The sequence below is a fragment of the Anser cygnoides genome, chromosome 24 (genome assembly GCF_040182565.1).
Source record: "Anser cygnoides isolate HZ-2024a breed goose chromosome 24, Taihu_goose_T2T_genome, whole genome shotgun sequence".
Lineage (NCBI taxonomy): Eukaryota > Metazoa > Chordata > Aves > Anseriformes > Anatidae > Anser > Anser cygnoides.
Genome location: NC_089896.1, coordinates 560,026 through 572,320, shown reverse-complemented (window position 1 = coordinate 572,320; position 12,295 = coordinate 560,026). Strand labels below are relative to the sequence as shown.

General features: G+C 41.7%; 1 protein-coding gene across 3 annotated transcripts in view; it reads right to left on the bottom strand.

Annotated features, from left to right (window-relative positions):
• EYA3 (EYA transcriptional coactivator and phosphatase 3) overlaps positions 1 to 12,295 on the bottom strand; it is a 57,229-nt gene that overhangs the window by 15,490 nt on the left and 29,444 nt on the right. The window contains exons 7-9 of one of the 3 annotated variants that reach the window (XM_066982587.1): positions 8,065 to 8,202; positions 3,277 to 3,359; positions 1,576 to 1,759 (exon numbers count right to left, since the gene is read on the bottom strand). The exons of 1 other annotated variant lie outside the window; for it this stretch is intronic. In XM_066982587.1, coding sequence (XP_066838688.1) covers positions 1,576 to 1,759; positions 3,277 to 3,359; positions 8,065 to 8,202 — 405 coding nt within the window. The remainder of the gene's footprint in view (positions 1 to 1,575; positions 1,760 to 3,276; positions 3,360 to 8,064; positions 8,203 to 12,295) is intronic. One more of the 3 variants, XM_066982588.1, reaches the window with a different exon arrangement.

The following is a 12,295-nucleotide window of genomic DNA, read 5'->3' as shown; positions in this document are numbered from 1 at the left end:
GACTATTATGAAGACCTAATTGTAGTCACTCTTCTTTAAAACACCTTAAAGCAGAACTTAAAACTTCCAGCAAGCACCAAAGGCTGTGGAGAGGGTTTAAACAGCAGTGGTGGACTGATGCTGGTTATCAGATAGGTACCCACCCAGCTGCTTGTTCATTCTTCCCTCCAGTGGGCCAGGGGAGAAAACAGGTAGAGCAAAAGTGAAAAAACTTGTGGGTTGAGACAAAAACAAGTCTTTGTCTTGTAACAAGAAAGGAGGGAAAAAAAAAAAAAAAAATCAAAACCAGGTGCTGCAAAGGCCCACCACATCCCACAACGGGCTGATACCCAGCCAGTCTCCAAGCAACAGCTGCCTTGGAAGCCAAAACGCCCTGCCACCTTCTTCCTCTGTGTCAGTTTTTATTGCAGAGCATGTCGTTATATGGTATATATACCATATATATATATATATATGGTATATGTATTTGGCTACTTTGGATCAGTTGTACCTGCTGTGTCCCCTCCCAGCCAAAAGTGTGCTATCAACACTGCTTTGGCAGTTAGCTCCATCCCAGCCAGACACAGCACACTAACAAAAATAGAGTGAATCTTTTTTATTTTTCTTACCTATCAATCTACAACAGACATCAGATTTCACTTGATAAGTGCTCTACAACACAAACAGGATCTCATAACACCTTGTGTAAGATGCTGGAGGAAGCACTAAGTCTTTGCTTTTATCGTTGTTAAATTTAGAAAACTGTATTTTTGTTGAGAAAAATCTTAGTCAATCAATGCCTCTACAAGCTGGTACTTTATATAGCATTAGTGGAGAAGGTCAGCCAAAGATGTGACTTCTCTAGAAAAGTCAGTTCTCTAGAAAAGTCAGCCCTTCTACATTTCTTCTATTAACAGCTAAAATCTGCCCCGACAAGTGTCAGGTAACTTAATACTATGCAGATCTGTTCACGTACAAAGCACAGCAGCTTTCAACGGTTTACATGATGAAGCAGACAGAAGAGAGGAAAGTAAAGGATGCACTCCTGGGCACATCAGAGACCAACTCATTGAGAGGTTGTGGCCAAACTACAGCTCTTGAAAATGCATGAGAAGTTCCAAAGGGTCTCCTTACCTGGGATTGGCAGCTGTGTCATGACTGGCTGCAGGAAGGAACGAGCTAGGAGCTATCAAGGCTGGGTATCACATAGATGCCCTGGAGCCCATGTGGACACCTAGCCCTGACACGTGACAAGAGGCAACATACCCCAGAGAGCTGCTGTCAACTCCCCTTCCGGTCACCCCTGGAATTCCCTCTCTCTACAGCACTTAGAGTATACGGTGTGTGTCTCCCGAACCACAGCAGTATAAGATTTCCAATACGTAAGTCTGCCTGGCCCACCACATAGTCTGCACATCAGTGAGACAGAGTGTGATGATGGAAGCAAGCATCCTGTCCAGGATTGCGCAGCACACAATTGTGCTGCAATTACACATTTTGAAATAACGTTTTCTCCATGTCTGCACGCTGTATTGTTTATCAAAGGTATTAGCCACCCTGTTACAGATGCCACCCTGTTACAGATGCAACCATTACCAGAGGAGTGTCTCTGCACCGTCCGTGTAGGCACCATGGCGTTTGGTTTTTCAGTCGGATACGTAGTTGTTGCTAACGCAGTACTCTCCGCGCTGCTGTCTGCTGGTGTTATGGCCCCAAAGCCAGAACTTGGGTAACACGTCTGGTACTGACTCTGGCCAAGGATTGTGTACGTAGGATATTCCTATTAGAGGGAAGGATCGGTTATGATAGGACACTCCTTTCAGAAAACATTCTATATCATGGTGACTTTTACACTAGAATATGCCTGTCAAAGAAAAATGTCAGCAAGAGCAAGTCTGACTTTGACTTTATGCTATTTCCTTCCACACATGTAGGAAATCCCCAAATAAGGATTGAAAGAGATGACTTCCCAATGGCCTCCACAGCAGGTAAGTTCTGCCCACAGAAGGCCAGAAACCACAGGGCCTTTCTTCTGCCTCTAGTTTCTTCAAAAATGAATTTATATGAATGATGTGACAGTAACAAGGGAACATCGAGTTGATGCCAAGGCATCAGTCCATTCTCTGTCTTCTGGAATTTGTGTCTTTGTCTTGCGTTTTACTTTGACACCAGATGTACTGACAGCGATAGAGAACAGCCCTGGCATTGGCTCAGAATACAATCCCAGCCACAAGAGCTAAAGGATAAAGTGCCTTTACTCATGACCTGCCTTCAGAAAGCTATTAAATTGCACACTGTGATGAAAGGTATCTATTTCTGAAGACAATTTACTCATTCTGAAGTTGATCACTGAAATCAGAGGGCTCCTGAACTCAAGCTATACTTGAGGATTTTCATTTCTGCTACTGATAGTAAAGAAAATAGCCACCCTCTAAGTGCCATGTCACGTTCTTCTGGCACACTGCACGCTCCCAGTTCACTCAGGGAGCTTCTTGGATTTGTGAACATACATCAGGCACCTCAGTCTGCACTACTATCCAGGAAAGCTTTTCTCCTTAAAATTCTAAGCAAGTTTATGCTAACGAAAGAACCTTAAAAAGCAGCGGTGTAATATACAAGGAATCTGCTTTAACCCTTGGATTTCCCACAGCTCCTATATTCTCCTTCTGCGAAGCTGTGATGTTGAAGGGTTCCTTTGTAATATCTGAATATTCAGACTGGCAGTTAACTGCTGCCTGCAGGGAGAAAGCAGTGCTATCTATTACCCACAGTAGGTCATAGTGTAAGGGAGAAGGGCTCTGTATTAGCCTCAAGGCTTTTTGATTTTGTTTTATTCTAACTATCAGAACGTATATCTCACTCAACTTTTTTGATGGCATACAACATACATTCCCTTCTTGCTGAGGGAGATCAAAGGTATTCAAAAGATGTCCAACTATAATCCTCCCTGTAGTTTGGTTCTAATAATAGTTCTATTGTTTCTTCTCCAGTGTCTCTCGTGAAGAGATCTCAGTGCTCTGTTTAAGATTCACCGCACAATCAGCAGATAAGGACAGAGCTACGGACAGCTCAAATAAGTTTGCTGTGAAGGCCAAAGGGAAGAGCAACATGGTCAAAGACATCGAAAGAGCAATTTTGCCGACTTAGAGTAACATATCGAACCCTGTAATTTTCGTAACCATTGTGCTCTACTTAAAGTTGTGCAAATATTTTGCTTTCTTTTGTTAGTTTTGAATAATGTGTTAAACAAAGGTGAACGAGATGCCGCACGTAAATATAGCAAGAAGGAAATTTTACCTGTGAGATGCTGGCTACGGCTGATGTAGAAATATTGACAACAGTTGAGGATGTAGAGACTGGATTGGCATTGGTAGTTGATGCTGTAAAATTAAGAATTACTTCATATATATATATGTTTCAAGAGAAATACGAGAGACAAGACCAACCTAAGATGTAAAATAAGTTACTAAGTTCTTACTGGCTTAGGTGCAAGCATTTGTGCTTCCAGCAGAACTCTGCTTGTAAAGGCCAAAAAAGTGTTGGGGTGTATCCTGAAACCAGTTACATTTCCACCAGGCTTACAGGGAGGAGAGCTGACACACAGTGATCTTTAAAAACATCATTTTCAAGTGTTTCAGAAATTTTACCTAGAGCTTTTAAAAAGATTTTTTCCTCCTCCGTGCCTGCTAAGCAACTGGAGTTTAATCAGAATGGCTACATGACTTTACGAAAAGTTTTGAGAAGACAGAAATCACATTCTGATGTTTAATTATTAGCAATTAAAAATGAATCAGAATAAACAACAGACATGAAGTGTGTTTAAATCAGTTCAATAACCAAATGCTTATCTGTTTGCATTGGAATTAGTATATTTAGTTTAATTAGATCAAAAAAATAAGGAAAGAGTAAAAATATTTCAAAAATATAAAAAGGGTGCTTCCTACTGGAGAAGTGAATACATCTCCCCATACATATCCCTGTGAGATTACTAGTTTTTGGATAAGAGTTTATGAAATAATTTGTCAACAGCATGTAGGACAAATTGTTAGAGACTTCTAGTTGTTAGTAAGAATTTTAAGATGTTTAATACTCTTCACATCACTGCATTCAGTTCTTCTAAAGCACGTAAGAGGCAACTAGACCTTCTGGGAACAACTAATGGCATCTGCTATATGTCATTTAGCAGATTTGATGATTTTACAGCAACAGGGCCATAACATTAAACATTACTCCACAGAGTTTCAGGAACCTCAAGGATTAGTGAAAACAAATACAGGAGTAAGCACGAACAAAACCAGCACGTACTAAACCAAGTGCCACCAAGAAATATTTTCTTTTGCTAAACCTAATTTCTTTACACACAAATAAAACCAAAAATTGTTAGACACTTATGAAAAGACTTGCAGAAATCCACAATATCACCTACTTTACCATCACCCTGAGAAAAGCCTTTCTGCAAATAACATCCATGCAGAATTCACCCCAAGACTGAAGAACTCAACATCCTGAAGACTTCAGTCTTTCTAACCCCAGGGAAGCTGCAAAGGGGAACAGACCACCACGAACTCTTAATCAATATACGTTGTGTTACAGCAAGCACAGGTACTACCTGGTAAACAGCTCCTGGAAAGAGGAATCGATCCAAAATATGCCTCAAAAAAGATGAAAAACAAAAGAAATATATCTTAAAAGAAGTGCAGAAATACACAGTATTTACAAGAGGTGGGAAATGTGAAGTGGCCTCTCTACAGAAGCAAAAATAAAGGCATGTGATTAGCCCCTGGGAATCCCCTCATAGACAGGAGCAGCAGTGTTCAAAAACAGGTGGAAGAAAGTTTTTGGGGGTGAACATTTAGAAAAAGGAAAAAAAGACTGCACTAAACAGTAATAATGGCAATGAAGATATTCAAGTGCATGTTGTAGCTATGCAGCTACTAGACTAGAAGCAGGAGCTGTGAGAGTCAGGGACTTGACAGATACTCCTCAAATGCAATTGCTGAAGAGCAAGGGATAGTTTCCAAATAAAAATCCTTTTAACTATACATATTACGGAAACAATCAAAGCTGCTGTTTATAGTAAGAAAATGCCACCTGGTAGGGCACTGTGAAGCACGGATCTCCAGAAAAGCTCCTTGCTAACACAGAATGAAGCTGCTGGGAAGCTGGAAGAAATGAACTACCAAAGTTGTTCCACCACGTCGCTCAAAGTTATCATGGAGAGCAAACAGAAAGAGATTCACATCTGTAGTGCACTGAAGAGGCTGCTTCTCCACTGAGATGGATCGCAGAAGTTAAAAAATAAACAGCAAAAAACTTCCAAGAGCTGGGACTCTGGTAAAAATACAGACCCCCCAATCCCCAACTTCATTGTTTATCTTAACTCCAGTCTCATTCCAAGATTACTTTTTTAATTATCCTGTATCTATAAAATGTAACACATCAGATCTTTACAAACGGCTTCCACTACATAGATCAAGCAATTCTGTCTGCACTGGGGGTCAGCACCTTTGCCTGTAAATGGGCCAAAAACACACAAAAATGTTTTGCATGGATGTGCCAGAAGGGACTTTTCATGATCATTTCATGCTCTCAGTTTTAATGGACCTGCAAACACCAGTCTTTGCCTTGAAGCTGCCGTGTCTCTTTTTCTCTTCTGATTTCTCTTTTTCTCCCCCACTTCCAGAGCCCATCTTCAGACCTTTCATCCCTAACTCCCCTGCCTCGTTCATCCCATTCTGTTTTGCTTCAGTTGATTTCAAAAATCCTCTTTCAAGCTGCTTCGTGTGCTGGGAAGGGAAATGGTAATTAATGCATTTTACATTTCACTTGGCTGCTTTGCTCACATGGAAGGAAGAGGTGAGGCAAGAAGCAGCCATCCCTCCCATGTCACTGTCAGCGCTTCACAGAGCCTCTGCTCCTTGCCACCACAGCTACAGCTTGCATGAGGACAAAAAGCAAAATTCTCAGTCCCTAAGTGCACCTGACCTATTACCAGGGTTTAAATATCATATTAGTTCAGTCCAGCATTAGTCTGCAGACTAAATTGTATTGATCATGCACTGTAAACATGTCCATTGGGCCAGCAGCACTGTTTAGCACTCTGTTTTGTTTGAAAACAAAAAGATAGATCTTCAAGAAATCAGTGGTCTTTTTCCATCCTTCCAGCTCCTGTTCTCCACCACCTCCCCTGCACCACCAGTCCAAGTACAGACTTGACCCTTCAGCGGGCAGTCTGCTAACTTGCTGAAAAGGAAACGGCAAAACCAAAAAAGGAAGAGCTTCCCGCCAGTTTGCAAAATGTTTTACAGAAAAGCAATAGCACTTACACAATTCAGGTGATTTTTTTCACACTTTCAAAGAGCAGTCCAAAGGGAAACTCTCCTCACAACATGACACTCCCAGGCCACATTCTTACAGATGTACAGGTCAAGTATTTTAAAATCCTTCTGTGAAGTGAGGACTGACCAGGAATCTCTTTTACCTCATTTATTCCCAGGGATTTACCTGCTTGCTGTGGCACATCAGCTGACAAAACTCCTTGAGGTCACATTATGCAGAACTATTTCTGACAAATTCCCCTTTGCAATCAGGGCTAGTGCTGTAAAACATTACCATTTATTCTGCCAGTTGAAGTACCTGGAGAAGAGTTATATTTAAAGAATGGTAGATTTCCAGTGGTGTACTTCTAATCACAAACTATGAATGTGAGAAGTAAATTGAGAATAAAGACTACATTGTGCCATTTACTGTCACAATGAAATAAAGCTCAGCACGTACCATGACATAAAATGTCTTTCCTATCAGTGAAAGACATGCTAAAAAAAAAAAATCTATTACCTAATTATTCTCCTTTACCTGGCACTCATTAGAACACATCTGGATATGGCATTCAGTTTTGGTCCTCAAGCACATGAAAAATGCTGCTAAACTTGAACAGGTCTCTCACAGAACCACCCAAACGGTCAGAAGCTGGAGCATGTGCCCTGCGAAGGGATGCTGGGGCAGTGGGCTTCTTCAGGCTGGAGAAGAGATGGCTTTGGGGCACCTAACATCAGCCTGCAGTATCTACAAGGACATAATCAAGAAGACAGCACCAGGTTCTTTTTGCAGGTGCACAGACAGAGAAAGAGATAAATGGTCAAAGGGTCAGCTCATGAAGGAGAGGATGCTCTGACTCGACAAAAAAAAATAAATCATGATGACAGTCTGTCACTGGAGGTGGTGAAACCCCGATCCTTGGAGGTTTGTGATACCCAAATGGATAAAGCCCTGAGCAGCCTGGTCTGAATTCAGTGCCAACCATTCTTTGAGCAGGAGGATGGACTAAAGATTCCTGAAGTCCCTGAGTTATTCTATGAAAATATCACACATGTAATAGATTAAGTATTCCTGAAATGCTTCCTACAAGCTATAGAGACAAATTTTCATAATTCATCACCCAAATGCAAATGGCAAAAATTCAGTCTAAAAACAGGGTAATTATTTGCACATATTTGCCATAAGCTAATTGCTATGGAAGCCAGTGAAAGTCAGCACACAGCTTCTTAGATCGGACACTTTTGGCAGTGGGAATATCTGTAGACTAGTTCTGTAATCACAAATCCACTTTCTAGTAGAGCTACCAAGCTGGAGGCCTCACGCAGCCAGACAAGCAATATATCCTGGTCTGTGTGTGTGTGGGGGGGGTGCATATACATATAATATATGAGCCTTCTACTGCCAGAAGGAAATAAAAAGAATCCAGCCTGAGTCAGTACATTTACTGACTTCAAGCTAAAGACCAACAACAAGCTGCAAGAACATTCCCAGTAAAGGCATGCAAGAACACAACATTTAGTCTCCTTTCCCCATCCCATTTTCTCTTCACCCTGTTAAGTCCATCAGCATGGCACCAACAAGCCAGCCTGGTGCATACAGAGGTACATAGCAAATACAAAACCAAACACAAACACACGCTCAAATAGAAAAGAGACAAAGCATAAAGAAGCATGCACAAACCAAGAACAAACGTGCAAGCCTCTCTATTTGTGGTATCTATACTCAATTAGGTGGAGAGAGATGCAGATAAAAACCATGCCAAGTTACCTTCAATGGAATAAGAATAATGTGCTGGGCTGGGCTGGCTTGTGGTTAACCCTGTAGTGCAGGTAAGAACACTGTGCTGACTTGTAGATGGAGTCTGAATTAAACCACTTTCAGGTTTCATACCTGGCCACAGTGCACCTGAATCAGATAAATTGGACCAGTTATAAACAAATATGCTGGGACCAAACAGCATGCTGCTACCTCAGATTAAGATTTTTTGCTTGTTACAAAAGCAAGGAACAAATCACACATGGAAAATGTTTAATTTCTGCATTAGGAAGCCCTGATTGTCAGGCAGCACACGGGTTAGAGCTGCTGACAAAACTCGCTGAAAGAGAAAATTAAACCCACCAACAAGACCAATTTCCAAAGCTTTCAATTAAAAACCCATTAGTGTAACAGTAAGACTCACTGCCACGTAGGTGTAAAGGAACTGCTAATACCTCTGATGTTTTGGGCTGAGTTTCACAGCATTGTAAATGACCTCAGCTGTTACATAGCGAGGCTGGGGTTGGTATCAGTTAATCTCAAAGTCAACGCTTCTACTGCTTCACTGGGTTTTGGGTCAAATACTTAAAACCAAGCTAGAAGTCAGTAATTTTCATAGACTGACATAAGAGAAAATGGAGCTCAAAAAAAAAAAAGGGGGGGGAATCTGAAAGTTTCCTCTAACTTTTCTGCCATTCTAGAAAGTATTTGTAACAATAATGGCCAAAGCACACATACAGCAATGTGATTTTTAATTTGTATGTACAAGGCACACACAGGAAGTGTGGTTTCAGCTCAGGCACTGTGTTAAGGTCTAGTCTGCTGCACTGACAGCGGTGACAACAGCATCTGACTACAGTAACTCATCTGAGACCTGGCTCTTCAGGACTCTTCAGGCGCTTTTTGTTCTTGTTGTTTTGTTTGTTTGTTTGTTTCTGAATTCAAATTTCATCATTTCTGTTTCTTGCAATTGTAAGTCCCGGGAATCCAGCTGAGGTCTGAAAGATGACTGTCAAATACTCAAGATGCTCCAACTTTTCCACCCTCCTGGACTAAGATTTGTTTCTAGGAAGTAGAAAAATTTTCCCTTGGAATAAGATACTGCATTTTTAAGAGTCGGCACAAAAGTGCGTTCATTCTTTCAATACCAGACTGACGGGATAAAAGGATGCTGAGGTCACATTTTTATGGGATTAATGACTCAAAATTATCAACCCAGAGTATGAAATACATCTAGTAGTTAAAGCTGCTGCAGTCCCCACGGCAAAAGTCTAACCTGCCTGGGGTTAACCTACAGCCAGTTAAATGCATTTCTCCCTGGCCTGCAGTAAAAAAGCAGGAATTAGCTGAGAAGATCTACTTAAAAACAAGCAGGAGCGTGCAAAGCAGAGGGACAAAGGACATCTGGAGCTAGGCACAAAGCTCAGGGCCAGCAGAAAGACCAACCTCTGTCTTAAACCCCTTCCAGTTCAGGGAGGAAAGCACCAGCATCATGGCTACAAAAAACAACTGCAGCCTTTCAGCTGCTCCAGCAGGACGAGCCATGGGCTACGAGCTCGGAGTGTCTTAGGCAGAAGGTCACAGGAGATCCTAGAGCCACACGAGGAGTATCTCCAAGAGCTCACTCCTCACTGCAGCTTTGTCAGAATCAAATTCTGCAATGGTTCTTTGAGACTGGGTATGTAAATAAATCAGTCAGTCACCTATGAGTCAAATTAACTCACCCATCTGGCTATCTGTATAGCCACTCAGGGTTTTGGTTCTTGTTTTTGTTATGGTTTCAAACCTTGAGAACCGTGATAAAGCAAACAAAAGGGAAAAACAGATTTAAGGACGATAGCAAATATATTGCAGAAATTCCAGGACAAAACGTATGGGAAACAGATCCTTTAAGGAGAGTAGAAGGCATTGTTTTTGTTTAGTCTAGAAAGGGAATGCTACAGTCTTCAATTAAGTAGTTTTTAGAGAGGACAGTAACCAAAGCTCCTCACAGTGCGAGATCAGTGGACAAGTAGCAAAGGGCATTGATATCAGACAGTCACAGAACACACCAAGGTGCCTAACCGCTGTGATGGTGAAACACAAACCACCTCCGGATGCTGTAGGATAATCATCATACACCGGGTTTAAAGCCAGATCAAACAGACATGTCAGAGGTGTTCACAGGGTTGGTTGGATGCAAGTGCAGGAGCTAACTCAGGGCGTGTGTGAAGACATCTTTCAGACCCAGCTTTCCACGACCGTCTCCTTGTCATCACTCCACGTGCCTTCTACGTGATGCTCTACATTCGGTTCAGAAAGGCACGCTCTTGCGCTGGCGATGCACATCCTTCCCTGTTGTCCTGCATTTAGAAACTAGTGCAGCCTCCCAGACGACAAAGAAAGCAGCACGAGATGGGTGTAAGAGTCCTGCACATCTGATGGCAGCACTGCAGCTGAGGCAGAAGAACGCCACAGGACACGTGTACATACACAGAAAGGCCCCACACAGGCTGGTCTACCACGAGTATGTTTTTCTGGAATTAATGTAAACCATCACATCCACAATATTTCTAACACAACCTTAAAGCCACGCACATACAGCTTGTTTGTCATTACTCTCATTTTAATGTGTTGTTTTTTTTAAATAAATCTCTCCAGACCACAAATACGTTTTGTGTGCAACAGTCAGCAGAGCACTAAACACCAAAAAAATTATTCCAGCACAAGGACAAGTGACAAACAGGCATATATATATATATATATACACATATATATATACACACACACAGAAGGCCATCTCTTCTCCAAAGGCAGCACCCTGAACTGAGTGATCTTAAGACTATGCTTGTGTTTGTCAGCTTGCTTCAACTTCACGCATAAAATACACCTGCCTAGCTCCAGTTAAGAAATCCATGATGCCTTCTTTTTGACATAGAAGCGAATGCACAGTAATAAGACATGCAAACCTTTGGAGAAGGCCCTTTGATGTGCTGGTAAAACGCCTGGCCTAGCTGGCCAAGTTCTCACCTGCTCAATGGAGATACTATGAGCGGACAATTTCTAGACTTTCCTCTGCACCATGCATATTTGGTCCTCAACACTCCACCTGACCTGTCCATCTTCTCGGTATGATCACATAGGTACTACTCCAGTAATGGAAATCATACTGGAAACGGCACTTTTAATATTTCCCTAACACTTAAATTCGGACTAAAAAATAGGGTATTTAATAGTAGTCCATGAAAACTTTACCAATGCATTTCAGTAATTGATCACATTTCAAAAAATATTTAATGGACAAAAGTTGCTATGAAGTCAATAGAAAATGCTGATCTCTTGCCCAGGTCTTCAGAAGATACTTTGAATGAAACAGCAGAAATTAACAGTTAATTAGCTAATTACTGACAGATTCCACAGACTTTGAATTAAAAAAAAAAGGTAGAAAAACACCACTGCCACCAACAAAACACCACACAGACAAACAAAACTCTACCAAAAAAAAAAAATCTACCACCCCACTATGAAAATTTCACAGACAGGTCTGAAATACCTTTTTAAAACATCTTGGCCTACAAAATCAAACCAAACAAACAAAAAAAAAAAGTACACACAGCACAGTAAAATACAGAGAAGCAGCCTCAGTGCACTGTCCACAACAAACTGTCAATAAACACCAAACAAGTGAAGGAAACGACACCACCAGCCACTGTTTAGATGCACCAGAAGACCACGAAAGCCAAGGGCAGGCACCCTGGGAAGAAGAGCACATTCCAGTGACCATACCACAGAGTCAGGCACGGTCTGTCAGTAAGCGACTGTTTGACAACACCCAACATTAATTCACAAAAAAAAAAAAAAAAAGCCAAGGAGTACAGTGTTTAGAAAGATAGCAGACAAACTACAGTGGCAACTGAAGGCTTGGGTCTGGACATGATGGAGGACTTAGACTGGATGATCTTCAAAGGTCCCTCCCAACCCAAACCACTCTACAATTCTGTGACACGGCATCAAACCTCTCCATGCTCATTCATCCTTCCAGGGACAAGCTTTCCTGAAGGAATGACTGGAGAGTTCAGAAATCACAATGGACATATTTGAACCTTACTGGAAGGGACTGCGCTGGAAGTGCAGAAGCAGCAAACAGCAGCAGCCACCCAAATGCCCCTCTTCTCCTGAAGAGCCTCGAGTCTCTCTTTAAAACAGCTCTCACACCCTGCAAAGCTCCTACTTCATGTCTTTCAAGCAGTTAGAACAACATATC